Here is an 18446-nt window from a genome sequence, read left to right on the forward strand (position 1 = left end):
TCTGCTTGTTCACGCTTCATCTACAGCAGTCCTTGCACTGCCGAGGTCCTCTTAGGTAAGAGCAAATGCGGTAGTTTTACTATAACGTCTAGTATGTCATCCAAGATTGTTATTTCTTCAGTTGAAAAGAAATGAAGGTTTTTGAGGAAAACATTCCAGAATTTTCCTCATATAGTGGACTTCAGTGGGGAGCAAGTTTCAGTGCAGCTTCTAAAGGCTCTACACAATCCCAGCCAAGGAATAAGGCTTTTATCTAACAAAACAATCTGTTCAAATAAATAAAATTGTATGTACTTTTTAACCACAAATGCTCATCTTGAACCAGCCCGACCTCACACATTACATAATCGTGTTGGAAAGGTCGCACATGACGTAGACTGAAATACCAACCCAGTGTTTACAAAGCGAATGTGCAAAAAAGGCAAAAGCCCTTAACAAAAAAGCTAGAACAATAATTCTGGATGATTTTAAAGTTGTTTTTTCACCCCACCCTAACTTTTTGAACCAAAGTACACAGATAAAGAACTAACCACACACATGACTTCTAGTGACGAATCTTTAAAGGGGTCATCGGACGCCCATTTTCCACAAGTTGATATGATTCTTTAGGGTCTTAATGAAAAGTCTATAATATGCTTTGGTTAAAAATTCTCAAAGGTTGTGTAAAACAACACCCTTTTTACCTTGTCAAAACGAGCTCTGCAAAAATCATCCCATTCTGAGGGAATTGTTTCTTTAAATGCAAATGAGCTCTGCTCGCCCCGCCCCTCTCTTCTCTCTGTGGAGTGACGCGCATGTTTACTTTAGCTGCGTTTACCCGATAAACTTGATAACTAGCTCCTTATTAGGAAAGGCGATCACAAAGATTCATAAAAACCCTTATGCTCACTTCTGCTGTGAAGGCATCTTTACACAGCCGATTTAAGGCTGCTCTAAAGGAGGTCTGTGTCTGGTCAGAATTCAGTGTGAAGATGCAATGCCGCATTAAAGCAGACCTAAAATATGCTGGGTCTGACCTACCTCAGTCCCTAGTATCAAAGGCGATGCAATGCTGTTTTGATTCAGTGTAAATGAAACGCAAAACAGCGCCGCTGTCATTACTACTGATGTAGCAATTCATAATTGCTTTTAAGTGTTCTTTCCAATTTTGTTAAGAAAAAGAAAATAATTGTCAATACCACAGAAGCTAACATTGTGACAAACTGTCCAGCGCAGATACACTGTAGCACGCGCAGGAAATTTTAATTTAATGCCGTTACATTTTAAAAGGTTGTGTTTGTATGTATTTCTTGTTTTATATTATATTATATACATCCCTGCTCTGGCATCAAAACAATGGAGGCTGGACTGTTTTAGCTGATCTGAGGTAAGACGCTCATGTCAATCAACTATTGTGGGAGGGGCCTCTGTCAGGCATCAGAGAATGGCTCCATTTGAAAAAGGGGATGTTATTTTTACAGATTAATTAAAAAACCACTGCATGGATTTTTATCATTATAGATTTGTACATACACTGACAAAACATATTAATGTTCAAACAACATGTGAAAGTGAACTTTGCGTCCTATGACCCGTTTAAATTTTTGGCCAACTTGATTATGTAATGCGTCGTCATGCATGCATATTGCAGAGCTAGAGCAAGATGGGCATTTGTGGTTAAAATGTGTGTTTTTTTTTTTTCAGAAAATCACATTGTTTTGCTAGATAATAACTTTGCTAGATAATAAACGACTTCTAATTGATCATCATTAACATATAAAAGATCACCAGTCAATGTCCAAAAGCCTTCAATTTAGAACAGCGAGCTGCAAGAACTGCTTACATTTCCAAAAACCTGCAGTACTCAGACAAGAAAAAGTGTACACATCTGCTTAGACCCTGACGTGACGCTAAGCACTTTTCCATGTCAAAGGCGGTTGTTATAAATATGAGCGTTGGTGTAGATTTATTTCTCTTCTGGGACCATGTAGAGCCCTTTGAAGTTGCATTGAAACTGCAGTTTGGACCTTCAAACCGTTGGCTCCCATTAAAGCCAACTATATGGAGAAAAATGCTGGAATGTTTTCCTCAAAAACCTTAATTTCTTTGCAACTAAACATCTTGACATGAACATCTTGACATGGGGGTAAGTAAATTGTCAGAAAATTTTATTCTGGAAGTGAACGAATCCTGTAAATTACAAGAGCATACAAAGATTTTCTTTCTAAGAATAAGCAGAAATGAAGACAAGCAAACTGTTTGAGTGGTCAAATTTTTATTAGTATTAATATGTTGAACATTAAAACCTTTTGGGTTATGTGCAAAGTATAAATCATTCCAACTCATGTTGAACTGGTAGACATTTTAGTAATTGAAACAATCTTTACATAATTCATCCATCAGTTTACTCCCAAAACCTGCGCAGTCCCTAAATGACATACACGTTACATATTTTATTAGTCTGCACTTTGACATTTGATTTAAAGTTTTGGATTTTTTTTTCTTTTTTCTTTTTTTTAAGATTAAAAAAAAAAAAATGTTTTGCATCCTCTAGATTTGATCCTAGATTTTATTTCTCTACTATAGGATGTTTTAGCAGTGTATTAACTTACAGCAGAGCAAAATCTGTCTTTAAAATAAAAATCTAGACTAAAGTTTAACTAGTACAAAAATCAATTCTATGCGTATTTCTTACATGTAATAATTGGCCTTATATCACAAATCTCTAGTCAAATATATTTTCCAGTATATAATCTGGTATCTGTGACAGTTCACAGTTTTAAACGAACACTAAACATTTAGTGCATCTTTTTATAGATTTCATTGTACATTTATCCTCTGTCGAATCCTTCCCTCTCCCATGGTCAACTTTGCTACTAGTTATTTTTATACACTACATCCCACACACCCTGTTGGAGACTTTGAGCTCCCCGCTTAACAGAAACCCAGACACAGAAAAATGTTTACTAAGAGAGAGAAACTGGTCCAAATGTTTGCTTACACACACAAATGTTTCTACGCATTATATTGCTCTTGGCGTTCAGTCTCATTCTCTCTGTAATATTGATTGTTGCTATACAGAGAAACAAATCTGAGAGCCGCACACACTCCCGCACACACGCGCACACAAACAGGGGAAACAGGAAGAGGTTTAATGGAGGGAGAGGAAGGGTCAGAGTGGAATTTGTCAAAAGTGGTTTTATCTTGTTACCCAGCTGTCTTCACCCCACTACGGCTCACAGATAAGCGTCTCCACCACAAACTTGTTTTCAAAGTGGAGGATCTTGTGGCAGTTGAGAGCCTCACGCTTCTGGATACCTGTGAAGAGATAAAAATGAAATGGTGAATGTATGTGGCTTGTTTCACCATGTATTCAGAGTACACCAAATGATAAAATAAAAACAATTTAATAAAAAAAAAGGTCACTGCAACTATCTCATAATTTTGACAAACGTGCAATTCTGAGAAAAAAGTCAAAATTGTAAGATAGAATCAAACAATTCAAGATGTAAACTTGCAATTGCGAGAAAAGGTCAAAATTGTGAGATATGAATGCAATTCTAATGAAAAAAAAAGTCAACTGCAAGATACAAAAAAATTTACATGTCAATTCTGAGAAAAAATATTTACATCTTACAATTCTGACATTTTTTTTTTTCAAATGTCAGAAAAAAAGGTTAAAATTGTGAGATACAAAAGCAAGTCAGCGAGCAGTCAAAATTGTAAGATAGAAAAAAACAATTTTCAATTGTGAGATGTAAACTTGCATTTCTGACTTTATTTCTCAGAATTATCAGATATAAATATTTTTCTCTCAGAATTGCAAGATGTAATTCTAGTACAAAAGCAATTTTTTGTAAAAAAAAAAACAAAAACAAACAAAAAAAAAAAAAACCAACAAAAAAGTTGCGAGATACAGATACAAAAAAAAAAATTTTACTTGTCACAATTCTGAGAAATTTTTTTTTTACATCTTACAATTCTGACATTTTCTCAAATGGTTAAAAAAAAGGTTAAAATTGTGAGATACTAAAGCAAGTCAGAGTAGCAAGACGTAACTCACAACTGAAAGAAAAAAAAAGTCAAAATTGTAAGATAGAAACAAACAATTCTGAGAAAAAAAAAAGTGAATTGTGAGATGTAGACTTGCATTTCTGACTTTATTTCTCAGAAATGTGAGATATAAATATTTTTCTCTTTGAACTGCAAGATGTAATTCTAATACAAAAGCAAATTTTAAAAAAAAAAAGTCAGAATTGCGAGATAGAAACAATTTTGAGAAAAAAATATTTACGTCTCGCAAATCTGACTTTCTCTCAGAATTGAGATGTAAACTCACAATTGCGGAAAAAGATGACAGAATTGCGAGATGTAAACTCGCAATTGCAAGAAAAAGTCAGAACTGTGAGAGACAAATGCAATTCTGAATTTTTCTCTTAGAAAAAATTAATCAGAGAGAAATAATTGTGAGCTATAATTTTTTCCTCGGAATTGCGTTTCTCACAATTGCGAGTTTATATCCTGCAATTCTGTGAAAAAGTGTCATTTATTTGACTAAAAATACACAGTAAAAACAGTTATATTCTGAAATACATTTACAATTTTAAATATTTGTTTTCCATTTAAATCTAATTTACTCCTGTGATGATAAAGCTAAATTTTCAGAGTCATTACTGCAATCTTCAGTGTCACATAATCCTTCAGAAATCATTCTTAATACACTGATTTGGTGATCAATAAACATTTCTTCTTATTATCAAGGATAAAAACAATTGTGCTGCTTGATATTTTTGTGAGACCTTTATTTCAGGATTCTCTGATGTATAAAAAGTTTGAATGTTGAATGTCTAGTTTTGATAGCAAATATTGTTTGTAAGTTTAGTGTGTAATCAGTCTAAGACCAAAGGGACGCTGGACAAAAGTATAGATGAATGCACGTGCTTACCAAAAACGGCCTCTCTACGCTCCAGTTTGTAAGTGTCTCTCCCTCTGCAGAGGCCATAGATGAAGTAACCCAGCTGTTCCACATGCTCCAACTTCCCGGTCACTATCATCTGTTCACGCACCAGATAGGACTGCGGCAGATATGTTCCAGCCTGCAAACACACAACCAAAGTTACGCTGTCACTAGGGGCAGAACGGTTCAGACTTTTTTTTAGAACGGTTTTAGAGTCAAGGTTTCGGTATGTGCTATGCTTAAGGAAAAACTACATTGTCAAATAAAAATAAAGAAAATAAGAATAATCTAACTACAAGCAAGAGCACAAATAAATACAACAAAGTAAATATACAAATTAAATAAACAGCGATTTTCAAGGGTTTTTTTAAGTAGCTCTAACATTAGTTTCTATGTACAGAAATTGAATAAAGTAATCAAATGTAAAACAACATAGCGTATTTTACCGTATAAATTAAAGATTTCTCTTTATTAAAGCTGCCAAAGCTATTTAAACAAGAGCAGTGAGTGATTTCCTTGTTGTTGCTGTATGATTAGTATTAAGAAAGTGCTGTCACTTTAAGAGAACTAGAGTGAATGGTTTGTCTAAATTTGTTTTCCCCCACCATCGCTGTTGTAATGTACTGGGAAGCCAAAATGCATATCCATCAACAGAAACATACATTAGCCGAACCCTGTTTTACATGCTGTTATTTATAACAAACTGTATTGTGGGAGAACCGTACGGTTCGCAAGGGTTGGAACCGTTCCACCCCTTGCTGTCACATGCTTGAACACCAGACTTGTTCTACAACTGTGTTGCAATAGTTGACAACCTAGACTTCATTTCTAAGCATTGTTCAAATGCCTAAGTAAGCAGTTCAGAAGGCTTTGAGGCTGACAATACGAAGCAGATACAAGATAGCAGTGTTGTTGCAGTTACCTTGATGTTGACCAGAAGCTCCAGGAAGTCTTTGGGTGGCATCACAACAGAAGTGTTGAGGGGAATGACGTAGCATTTGTTCAAACGCAGATCCAGATAGGCTGTCAGTCTCTAAAAGCAGAGAAAGAAAACCGGCATGTTACTATTTTGGTACAAGTGGTTTATTTTAGGGAATCTGCTGAAAACGTATGGTTTTGTGAGGGAGATAAACGTCGGCTCTTACCCTGTTGAAGTCATGAACGATGTCAGCAGGGTCGCTGTCGCTGAACTTGGGCACTGGGATGTTAATGAGCTCCACCCCCTCATCCTCCAGAACTCTCACTCTCTCCTCAATCCTCTTGGATGCGGCTGGCAAATCCATGTCGGGGTCCTCCTGGCTGTCCTGCATCTTGTAATTTTCCTCACGGTAGTTCACTCCACAGAAATACATCCTCTCCTCCTGAAGGCCATCATTATGAATAGACACATTCTTTCACCATGATCAACTAGACACACATCATTCTGTTAGACGTTTCAGCAGGTTCAAGGAAATGGAACTTAAGACCTTAATGATATTTAAAACTGATTTTGTAACTAAAGATAAAAAAAAACATTAAATTAAATAGCATGGTTTTTACATCACTTCAGCTAGCTCAATCATATGGATGATACAAGTATCAATTAACAATTTTTTGCATTTTAAACGGCCCAGCCGAGAAAGAAGGGTCTTATCTAGCATTACGATCGGTTATTTTCATAAAAATAATACAATTTATATACTTTTTAATGCCAAACACTCGTCTTGTCTTACTCTGCCTGGACTGTTTTTGTTCCGGTTCATGACAGTTAAAAAAAACTCCCATCTCACGTTCTCCCTCAACTTCAAAATCGTCCTATATCACTGTTTTACCTTTTTTGTTAAGGGTGTTTGATTTTCTTTGCATGTTCGCTCTGCAAAGACTGGGTCAGAACTTCTACAGCAATCGTCTCGCTAGATAAGACCCTTCTTCCTCGGCTGGGATCGTTTACAACCGCATTTAGGATGGTTTGAAGCCGAATTTAAACTGTATTTTGGAAGTTCAAAATCGGGGCACCATATCAGTCCATTATATGGAGAAAAATGCAGAAATGTTTTCCTAAAAAACATAATTTCTTTACAACTGACGAAAGAAAGACATGAACAACTTGGATGACAAGGGGCTGAGTACATTATATGTGAATCTTTGTTTTGGAAGTGGACTTCTTAAAGTTTTATTTATTACAATGTTGTTTACATTGTTTCACCACTAGGTGGCATGGAAGCCCGTTGAACCACTGAATAAAAAAAGGTTATTGCGACTTTTTCTCTCACAATTCTGACAATTCTGTGTGAGATAGAAACTTAAAATTGTGAGTTATAAAGTCCAGTTTTGAAGGGAAAAAAAGACAAAAAAAAAGAAAAAAAAAAAAAAGACAATAACTCATAATTGCATGTCATTAGATATAATCTCACAGTTGTGAGTTATAATATCAGAATTCCGAGATAAACTCACACTACTGACTTTTTCCTCAGAATTGAGTGATTAAAACTCGCAATTCAAACCTTTTTCAGAATTGTGAAATATATTGGAGACGTTGCACGTTATTAGATATAAACTCGAAAGTGCAAGTTATAAAGTCCAATTTTGAGGGAGAAAAAGACTACGAAGAACTCGTAATTGCATGTTATTAGATATAAACTTGCAATTCTGAGTCAAATGGCAGATTTAAACTCACAATTGTGAGGAAAAAAAGTCAGAGGTGTGAGATAAAAAGCCGTAATTACCTTTTTATTTATTTATTTTTTTCCCCAGTGGCGGAAACAAGCTTCTGTACTGTGATGACAAGTGACTTAAAAATTGAATCACTCATTGAAGAGATTTGTTCAAAAATGTTAATTCATTCAGTAATGGAACAAGTGAAGCATTCATAAGTGAGTCATTGAATCATTCATTCAAAAAAAATGTTTTAGTTATTAATTCATTCAAATTCATTACATTTTTATAGATATAGATAGAGGCAATTAATATTTTGTAACAGCCTCTAGTAAACTACATGTTATTTTGTTCAGAATCATGGAAGAATAGTTTCTATTAGAAAAAAAGTGTAACCATAATTTGGACCAAATAGCAATTGTTGCAATGTAGACTAGTAACGTTTAAAGGGGTTATTCACCACTGACAAGATGGGATTTTAATAAAATAGAAAAAAAACAAAAAAATTTGTTACTACAACATGACTAGAGAAATGCACTTTCGATTCTCACAACTTAAAAATACACTGTAACAATACAAAGCTGGTTTAAAAAAAAAAAAATGCACATGCAAAAACTAAAAGAATAAAGCTAAAATTCAATAAAACCCTAGTTAATGCGCATTTTTCCTATTTTTTCCATGGAAGAATTTTAATCATACTGACGAAGAAATCACTAAATCTAAGTTTGGACTTATTTTAACAAGTAAACATTTTACTTTTTAAGGATCCAAAAGATTCACATTCTTACTGTGTTCTCATAGTTCTCAGCTGATGGAAAAGGTTCTCTCACCTCTATGAAGTAATACCTGTACAGGTAAGCTCCGCCCACAACCACACCAGACAGAATGAGGGCCAGACCCAAACACATGCACCAGCACCAGGCCCTGGACTGCTGCCTGATGCGCAGACCATCTTCCAAGTCCTGTTTGCACAAACACACACAGGAAGAAAATATGATTTATGTGTTCCTTATGTGCTGCTTTTTACGCAGTTTATGACTTTATAGAAACAATCTAAATTTATATACGTAATATATGGTCTCACTTTATGACATCATGTGTTTAGGAACTACTACTTGGAACTGTTTTTGTTTCTAAATGTTCACCATTTTCTCTCCGAATTCCCTAGAGATCCTAATCACTAGTGCACCTGCATGTGCTTATTTGTGTTAAAGTAGAGAGTTTTCATGGATTTATGTGCAAGTGCATTTAGTCTGGGTGTGTCTTTTGTACAAAACAATTGCATTGTGTGCAACAGATACTGGGAAATTTCCAACATCCCTCCAGAGACCAACAGGAACAAACACACTGCATGATGCAAATGAACAAAACATCAGCTGACACAGTGACTGATGAACAAGACGAAAGTGAAAACAAATCAGACCGAATATGACGACAATTTGGCACCGAAGCATTTCGGTCCTCGTTTGTTTTTGTCATATTTTTCACATGCAACATAATGAGAGCAAAAGAAGATAAAGTAGCCAAGCTTTCCTGTGTTTACAACAGCCATCATATTGCAGACTCCAGGGAAATCATCAGCAACAAAAACGAGTTTATTTCAGCTATAAGACTATAATATACATAAAGGTTTGTTTACAGGTGTGTCTAAGGGATGCTGTCGGTGCTAAATTTCCCATGACAATGCTGCAATTTAAATGAGTCTAGTCATCATTATCTCTCCTTCCAGGTCAGTAAACACCAACCTCATGATCTCACACAGACATATTTCATGTGAGGTTGTGTCTGTTTGAAAATGATTAGGGCTGCAAACACTGATCAATAATGAAAATAGACAACCAACACATTGTAATATTGATTAGTCATTGCTCTGAACCTCCATCGGTCAAAAAGTTTAACAGGGAAATGGAAGACTTATGATGATTTATTATTATTATTTGATCATTTATAATAATGATTATTTATTATGATAATGTATTATTATTATTCATATTTCTTCAATTAAATAAAAAAAAATGTCTAGCTGTATTTTTTTTTATAAAAACATTAAAATATTCTGCTGTTTATTGCATTTGTTGTTACACACACAAATATTATATATATATATATATATATATATATATATATATATATATATATATATACACACACATTATTATTATTATTATTATTATTATTTCTTCAGTTAAATAAAAAATACTTATTTATTTATTTTTAAATAAAAAAAAAATAAATACAAAAAAATACAAAAAAAGCCTTCATATGATCATTCAATTATTATTATAATTTTTTTTTTTAAGTTATTTACCCAACAAAAATCTACATACAAAAATACACATATACACACCCTGATTATGCAAATATTTGAAGCTGCATATTAAAATAATCACCTACTGAATTACTACTAGACACTGAAGTTACAGTTTTTAAGCCATAATCTCGGACCAATCCAAAATTTACATTATATGTGAAGGAACAGCATCTGCACAACAATGCTTTTAAAATTACTCTAATGCAATGTTTGGCAAAATCCGTTTATGTTTTAAATAATTTCAGAGTTAATTTCTTTTGATCTATTCAACCATGCACACGCTTCAGTATCTTACGGTCATGTGACGTTCTGTTTGCATAAACACACTTCCTGTTGAGGAGTTTGTACAAAATGAGCCTAAAACAAAAGGCTTCAAAGATTCACTTGCACGTTTACTCACAAACACACCTGTTTCAAATACACACCATCTCACCCTCGCGCACACACAGACACACACTGCAGATTACGGCTTAGCTAACAGAGACCGTCTTTGTTTAAATAACCAGAGCCTTCAGGAGTTTTTCCAAGGAACAAAGATGGCTGTTTTTGGTAGTCGGCTCTAGCTGCAACTTCAGTGAGGCTTTGATCACCTGTGTGACAAGAGGATTTCAGACCACACAGCATGATCTGTACAGCTTATCTCATGATGAATTGATAGCTTCTAACTAATTTAGATAAGCATTAGAGTCTCTGATTGGTGGAAATGTCTAAAGGAGCATTGCTCCATGCATGAAACCTTCCGAATCAATTTCTTCCTCTTTTCTAAGACATATGCTTGCCGAAGCAAACGCTCCTTGCTGAAACACTGCCAGTGAGATCAGGCTGCACCGTTGGTCTGATCGCAGTGGCAGTGTTTCAGCAGACACAACAGTGTCTTATGAATGATTCACGACCTCTTCTTCTTCATTATCAACCCGATTCGCACACTAGGCGCTGACTCATCCTCAGTGGCAGCTGATGATCGTATTTGAGGAACAGAAGCAGCCAGACGGTGCATGCATCTGAGTGGGAGCTGGTCTCGCACTTATGAAAGTCTCCCACGATAAGCTGGCTAAACATGTCTTTCCTCTTCCTGATTTTACTATGTTTATGACTGCAACCTATTCAGGAAGTGCAAGGGACAAATTTACACATCCACACTTGTGTTTCATTTTAACTATCGCAATGATTGCACAAACATGCATCAGGCTACTAGAAGAAGCATTTAAAAGTGCAATGCATGATTATATGCATATATACACCTTTGTACATGCATTTCTTTTAATGCAATTTTTTTGAACATTGCATGTGCATGCATTGGAAATCTTAATGGAAAACATCTTTAAAGTGCAATGCAATAAGATTTTTGTGTATATGTCTTGGTGTTTGTGTTGGACTGTCGGCCATTTTCCTGTAAGCTCAAAGCTGTCTGACATTCACTCACACACACACACATACACACTCTGAAACAAGGCAGGAGATGGCTTCCCTCTACACACACAAAAACAAAACTATAAGACAAAAACAGGTTAGAATCCTCACAAAGCCGAAACAAACACTCTCTATGTGTTTCAGTCACAATGACGTAAATAACGTCCATATTCAAACATCAACAATGTTTATTTTTTACTTTGAATGTTTATTTTTGTTCAAATCTTTTGTTTTTTTTTCTTCTTGTATTCGCTTTATGTTGTCGTATGTTTATCTATACACTCTGTCCGACCACTATTACAAGAAACAAACACGTTAAGAATTTAATAGCTAAAAGCAACGTTGTTATCGAGGTTGTTTTTAATCTCAATAGCAGGTTAGCGTTTGTGCTAACAAAACTCACCACATCTTGAGGGATCAAAGCTTCATCCTTCTCCTCTTTTTTTAAATCCTTCTGTCCGAGTGCGGAGTTAAAAGCGAGTTTCACCATGTTTGTCTATGCCTTTTTTTTCACCGAACTATAGCGAAAGCTTGACAAAGCCGACGACCTCTCTGTACTCTGCGGCTTCACAACTTGCTGTGGCGCATTTAGCTCGAACCGATCGGATTCAGAGTGTGTGTTCATCAATGGACAGAAAGGGGGCGCTGTTTCCATCATCGTTCAAAAACCATCGTTTCTTTTTTAATACACTTATATTTCAATATAATATAATATAATATAATATAATATAATATATAATATAATATAATATAATTAGTTCACGGAAAGGGGGCGTGGTTAAAAAATACAGACTGTCCAACCTACCAGGTAATGCTTATCTGAGTGCACGTAAGGTTTATGTGGAAAAATAATATGTTACGAAATCCTTGCAGTAGTATTACAAAGGTAAAGGGTGTTGTCTGATGGGAACGGTTAGAGTCATTTATGTCTGCGGAAGTTATTATGAAATATTGCTAGCACTTTACAATAAGATTCAATTTATTATTAATAAGGTTACCTTTATGTATTATTTGAAATATGAACATGTATATGTAGAAATTAGCATTAAGCTGAATTAATTCAGTAGTGTTAACAAATTTGACTGTTGTAAACTGTTATATAAATATTTTAACCTAACATCACCTATAACATGCTGTATACAGACCAAAATAAATACATGACTGATAAGACCTAATATCTTAATAGCCTTAGATATACACTACCGCTCAAAAGTTTGGGATTTAATGTTTTTTTTAAAGAAGTGTCTTATGCTCATCAAGGCTGCATTTATTTTATCAAAAATACAGAAAGAACAGTAATATTGCACAATGTTTTTACAATATAAAATAATGGGTTTTATTTTAATATACTTTAAAATATAATTTATTCCTGTGATGCAAAGCAGAATTTTTTTAACTGCTGTTACTCCAGTTTTAAGTGTTACATAATCCTTCAGAAATAATTCTAATATGTTGATTTATTATTAGAATGATCAATGTTGGAAACAGTTGTGTTGCCAAATATTTTTTGGAACCTGTGTTTCTTTCAGGATTCTTTGATGAATAACAAGTTAAAAAGAACAACATTTATTCAAAATATAAATCTTTTCTAGCAATGTAAATGCTATCACTTTTTATTATTTTAACACAGTGAATAACAGTATTAATTTCTTTCAAAAAAAAAAAAAAAAAAGAAGAAAAATTTACTGACCCCAAACTTTTGATCCATAGTGTGTATTGTTAGAAAAACTTTCTATTTTAAATAAATGCTGTTTTTTTTAACCTTTTATTGATCAAAGAATCCTGAAAAAAATATCGGAGGTTCCAAAAAAATATATTAACCACAACTGTTTCCAGCACTGATAATAAATCAGCATATTAGAATGATTTTTGAAAGATCATGTGACACTGAAGACTGGAGTAATGATGCTAAAAATGCAACTTTAATTACAGATATAAATTAAAATTTTAATGTATATGAATATATAAAAAAAACATTGTTTTACATTGTAATAATATTTCACAATATTCATTTTTTTCTGTATTTTTGATCAAATGAATACAGCCTTGATGAGCATAAGAAATGACTTTAAAAACCATTAAAAACTTCCTAATCCCACATTTCTGAGCAGCAGTGTAACTTAGTACATGTGTGTTCAATAAAATCACAGGATATTGAGAAGCTGGAATAACATTCAGTAATTAATTACACATAACAGTCAATATGAAAGTACAGAATGTCAATCTAACAGCTTAAGGTCAGGGCATGTGTCCTTTCGACAAAATGAGTGAGAAAAGACCTAGGGTGAGTTCAGTTCACCTGATCCTGAATAAGGACAAGTCAGGAAGTGATAAGGTTGATTTCTTAATTACAGAAAATCCTTTTAACTCTTTTTAAATGGCTGAAAGTCCTGCTGCCTCAGGTTGGCTAATGGCAAGAATAGCTGCTCTTCAGGGGGGAAATCTTCCCACCGCATCCATGTCCAACCTAAGAAAGAAACAACTAATGAATCTGAATCTTTCAGTGAAATACTGCAGCAGTACTGCAGCTGCTTGGCATTTGGGCAGATACAGTAAAATAATTAAAAATGAATCATTTTTTTAGTATTTGCCACACTTATATAACTAACTGAATGAACTAATTTATACCTGTTCACTACTTACTCATGGAAAACATACAACATCCAAAAATTCAAAGCACATGATTTGGTTTTATACAGTGCATGGCTATGGAAATATCAAGTAAATGGTTTTTCCCTCGTGTACCCATATTGGGTTGTTCCTGTTTCCTGTCCTCGTTTAGTCATCATTAGTTAACATTGTTTCACCTGTGCCTTAATTATGTTCATCATTATCACCTGTCTTTATAAGTTGTATTCAGTTCTATGTCTGTGTGCGATCTCAAGGTTATTTTGATGTGTGTTCTCCTGCCTGTCTTGGATTTACCTGTTTGGATTTATTAAATACCTGTCGTATTATTCTCGTCTTTGTGTGCTTCCTTGAAACACACATCCGTGACAATATGAGGTGACCAAACAGTATTTTTTTTAACCTGCTGTTTCTTTCAAAGTTAAAATATAGAAAATATAAAATAATAGTATATGTTAGCACAATTAATTGAATTTAACTCCAACTCGTAATGTCATAATGTATGATTGTAATTGAACGATGTAATCCAGAAGGTCAAGACTTTGAAGTTGAGACGGTGTGTAGATCTACTTTAATGTCTTCTTAATAGTTTGTCTAACATACATTTGAGATCAAAAGTTTACATAAACATTGCAGAATCTGCAAAATGGTAATGATTTTTACCAAAATGAGAGGGATCATACAAAATGCATGTTTTTTTTTTATTTATTACTGACCTGAATAAGATATTTCTCATAATAGAAATTTATATATAGTCCACAAGAGAAAATAATAGTTAATTTTTTTTTTTTTTTTTTTTTTTTTTTTTTTTTTTTAAAAAACCCGTTCAAAAGTTTACACACACTTAATACTTAATACTGTGTTGTTACCTGAATGATCCACAGCTGTGTATTTTTCTTTAGTGATAGTTGTTCATGAGTCCCTTGCTTGTCCTGAACGGTTAAACTGCCTGCTGTTCTTCAAAAAAAAAATTCAGATCCCACAGATTCTTTGGTTTTCAGAATTTTTGTGTATTTGAATCCTTTCCAACAATGACGGTATGATTTTGAGATCCAGCTTTTCACAGTGATGACAACTGAGGGACTCATACGCAACTAGTACAGAAGTGTTAAACACTCACTGATGCTCCAGAAGGAAAAACATGCATTAAGGATGTGAAAACTTTTTTTTTTCAGGGAGTGAAAATTTTTGGAATTTGAAGATCAGTGTAAATTTAACTTATTTTGTATTTGGGGAAACATTTTAAGTATCTTCTGTAGCTTCTGAAAGGCAGTACTAAATTAAAAATATATATTTAGGCAAAATAAGAAAAATGTACACATTTTCATTCTGTTCAAAAGTTTACACCCCTGGCTCTTAATGCATTGTGTTTCCTTCTGAAGCATCAGTGAGTGTTTGAACCTTCTGTAATAGTTTCATTTGAGTCCTTTAGTTGTCCTCAGTGTGAAAAGATGGATCTCAAAATCATATAGTCATTGCTGGAAAGGGTTCAAATACACAAAAATGCTGAAAAACCGAAATACTTGTGGGACCTGAAGGATTTTTCTGAAGAACAGGGGGAGTTAACTGTTCAGGACAAACAAGGGAGTCATGAACAACTATCACTAAACAAAACAAAACAAAACACACAGCTGTGAATTATTCATGTAACAACATAGTATTAAGAATCAAGCGTATGTAAACAGGGACATTTTTATAAATTCAACTATTATTTTCTCTTGTGGACTATATGTAAACATCTTTTATGTGAAATATCTTATTCAGGTCAGTACTAAATAAAAGATAACACACATTTTGTATGATCCCTCTTATTTTGGTAAAATGATTAACATTTTACAGATTCTGCAAGGTGTATGTAAACTTTTGACCTCAACTGTATCTATTAATTTCAACCATAAAAAACATGTAGTTTAAGCCTTTAGTGCTTTATAAAAAGCATTGTCATCATTATCTTATACTGTATTCAAAAAACATTTGAATATTTGCTCAAAACTGCTAAAACCTGTTGTAATGGTGACTGCCAAGTTAGTGTGAGACAGGCAATAGTCTCACATGACAGATTTTTATCACTATCATGAATGATCTGTGGGTGGGCCATCTGGGTTTGAGACAACACATGCAACAACACATCCAAAGAAAAGGTTTACCTTCATTCTTCTCCGGCTCCAAATTAACTGGTTCAGCAGTGAAAGACCTGTCTATTTCTCCCTGCATGAAGATTGTGACATAATGGTAATTTTCCTCCAGCTTGATGGAGTTGACGACAGATGCAAAGCGAATGTTCTTCAGTCGGATGCCAGCTTCTTCCATCACCTCTCTCTGGGCGCATTCCTCCCAAGTTTCTCTGATAATTGAAATTAATTTACATACAACCCATGTGTATAAATGCACTAGCACATAAGAAAAGTTAACATAAATAAACAGGACTTATAGAAAAACATAAATTTGAGAGTGTGATGATGGTTAACATTAGTAAAAGGTCACACGGATGCACTTTTGTGGCAGTAAACTCACCCGAATTCAATGTGACCTCCTGGTAATTGGTAGGTGCCTTTCCCAACTATGGTTTTTCTTTTTCCTAACAGGACACATCCTGGATTGGAGAAGTCTGTCACAAGAATCCCAAGTCCCACTCCAGGACGTTTGAGGATGGGTTGTCCATTTTGAACGGCCCCAGACATTGTATTTAAACTGTGTTTAAACAGATATATAGTTGAAGTCAAAAGTTTACATAAACATTGCAGAATCTGCAAAATGGTAAATATTTACCAAAATAAGAGGGATCATACAAAATGAATGTTAATTTTTATTTAGTACTGACCTCAATAAGATATTTCTCATAATAGAAATTTATATATAGTCCACAAGAGAAAATGATAGTTGAATTTATAAAAATGACCCCGTTCAAAAGTTTACATACACTTGATACTTAATACTGTGTTGTTACCTGAATGATCCACAACTGTGTTTTTTTTAATTTGTTTAGTGATAGTTGTTCATGAGTCCCTTGCTTGTCCTGAACAGTTAAACTGCCCGCTGTTCTTCAGAAAAAAATTTCAGGTCCCACAGATTCTTTGGTTTTTCAGCATTTTTGTGTATTTGAACCCTTTCCAGCAATGACTGTATGATTTTAAGATCCATCTTTTCACACTGAGGACAACTGAGGGACTCATACACAACTATTACAGAAGGTGCAATCGCTCATTGATGCTCCAGAAGGAAAAAACGATGCATTAAGAGGCAGGGGTGTAAACTTTTGAACGGAATAAGGATGTGTACATTTTTCTTATTTTCCCTAAATATCATATTTTTTTCATTTAGTACTGCCTTTCAGAAGCTACAGAAGATACTTACATGTTCCCCAGAAGACAAAATATGTTACATTTACCCTGATCTTCAAATTCAAAAAGTTTTCACCCCCTGGCTCTTAATGCATTGTTGTTCCTTCTGGAGCATTAGTGAGTGTATAAACTTTTGTAATAGTTGAATATCAGTCCCTCAGTTGTCCTCAGTGTGAAAAGATGGATCTCAAAATCATACAGTCATTGTTGGAAAGGGTTCAAATACATAGAAATGCTGAAAAAACAAAGAATTTGTGGGATCTTGAGGATTTTATTGAAGAACAGCAGTGAGTTTAACTGTTCAGGACAAACAAGGGACTCACTAAACCAAAACAACTGCAACAACAACAAAAAACTCAACTGTGGATCATTGAGGTAACAACAGTATTAAGAATAAAGTGTATGTACACTTTTGAATGCGCCCATTTTTATAAATTCAACTATTAGTTTCTCTTGTGGACTAACATCTTTTATGTGAAATATCTTATTCAGGACAGTACTAAATAAAAAAACAACATGCATTTTGTATGATCCCTTGTATTTCGGTAAAATAATTAACATTTCACAGATTCTGCAAGGTGTATGTAAACTTTTGACTTCAGCTGTAGTTGTAGTCCATACTTTATGTCTGCTGAATCCCTATGTCAAAAGTCAACCCAAGAATTTGACATGGTGGAGGAAACATTAACAGATCTGTTTAATTGCCAATTGTGGGTAAAACACTAAATATATTTTTTGATAATAGGTACATGATTCAATAACTTGTCACAACTCACAAAAAGACACTCACTTGCTGCCATCTACTGGCGTAAGGATGTAAACAATCACAGAAGGAATCTTTTTAGTGAGCCGATTGAAAAGATTCGAATCACTGGAATGAATCAAAACCCCCTTCACTAGTGACAGGGAAGGACATGTGCAATACTGTGGACCCGCATGAGCATAATTAAGCAACACTGCTTTAGTGGAAACCACATCATAGTCTAAACTTACCTAAATCTTACTTGGTAGATGAATCTCCTAACAGAAAGCATACCTTTCACGATCTGGTTTAATCGAATTGTCCACTATGAGATTTACAAATGATAATAAATCATCTTTCCAAAAGAAAGCAAATCTTTTGTACAGTAAACACGTGAAGTGATTAGAATAGTCAGCTTTGGCTCATGGGAAAGGAAATAGCTAG

The 18446-nt window shown here is 34.2% G+C and overlaps 2 protein-coding genes across 3 annotated transcripts; both read right to left on the reverse strand.

Annotated features, from left to right (window-relative positions):
- Positions 1–2465: 2465 nt before the first annotated feature.
- On the reverse strand, positions 2466–11845 carry itm2ba (integral membrane protein 2Ba). Its single transcript, XM_051111858.1, has 6 exons — positions 11695–11845; positions 8401–8532; positions 6082–6297; positions 5859–5969; positions 4925–5075; positions 2466–3297 (listed from the first exon to the last, which is right to left on the reverse strand). Exons 1-6 carry the CDS (start codon positions 11779–11781, stop codon positions 3209–3211), a joined length of 786 nt encoding a protein of 261 aa, XP_050967815.1. The 5' UTR covers positions 11782–11845; the 3' UTR covers positions 2466–3208.
- On the reverse strand, positions 11701–18438 carry nudt15 (nudix (nucleoside diphosphate linked moiety X)-type motif 15). Of its 2 annotated transcripts, none has more exons than XM_051111859.1 (4): positions 18254–18438; positions 16434–16610; positions 16067–16263; positions 11701–13758 (listed from the first exon to the last, which is right to left on the reverse strand). In XM_051111859.1, exons 1-4 carry the CDS (start codon positions 18292–18294, stop codon positions 13655–13657), a joined length of 519 nt encoding a protein of 172 aa, XP_050967816.1. In that variant the 5' UTR covers positions 18295–18438; the 3' UTR covers positions 11701–13654. The 2 variants fall into 2 exon arrangements, with proteins under 2 accessions (XP_050967816.1, XP_050967817.1); XM_051111860.1 differs by having other exon boundaries at positions 18297–18436.
- Positions 18439–18446: the final 8 nt, after the last annotated feature.

This window comes from Labeo rohita, chromosome 6 (assembly GCF_022985175.1).
Source record: "Labeo rohita strain BAU-BD-2019 chromosome 6, IGBB_LRoh.1.0, whole genome shotgun sequence".
NCBI lineage: Eukaryota > Metazoa > Chordata > Actinopteri > Cypriniformes > Cyprinidae > Labeo > Labeo rohita.

Coding starts and splice junctions, on each gene's coding strand:
- nudt15 (XM_051111859.1), bottom strand. CDS start 18,294: ATGCTTTCTGTTAGGAGATTCATCTACCAAGTAAGATTTAG. Junction 16,264..16,433: donor GGAGGTCACATTGAATTCGG/GTGAGTTTACTG, acceptor TTCAATTATCAG/AGAAACTTGGGAGGAATGCG. Junction 13,759..16,066: donor GGAGCCGGAGAAGAATGAAG/GTAAACCTTTTC, acceptor TTTCTTTCTTAG/GTTGGACATGGATGCGGTGG.
- itm2ba (XM_051111858.1), bottom strand. CDS start 11,781: ATGGTGAAACTCGCTTTTAACTCCGCACTCGGACAGAAGGATTTAAAA. Junction 8,533..11,694: donor CTTTGATCCCTCAAGATGTG/GTGAGTTTTGTT, acceptor TTGTGCAAACAG/GACTTGGAAGATGGTCTGCG. Junction 5,970..6,081: donor TCGTTCATGACTTCAACAGG/GTAAGAGCCGAC, acceptor CTCTGCTTTTAG/AGACTGACAGCCTATCTGGA.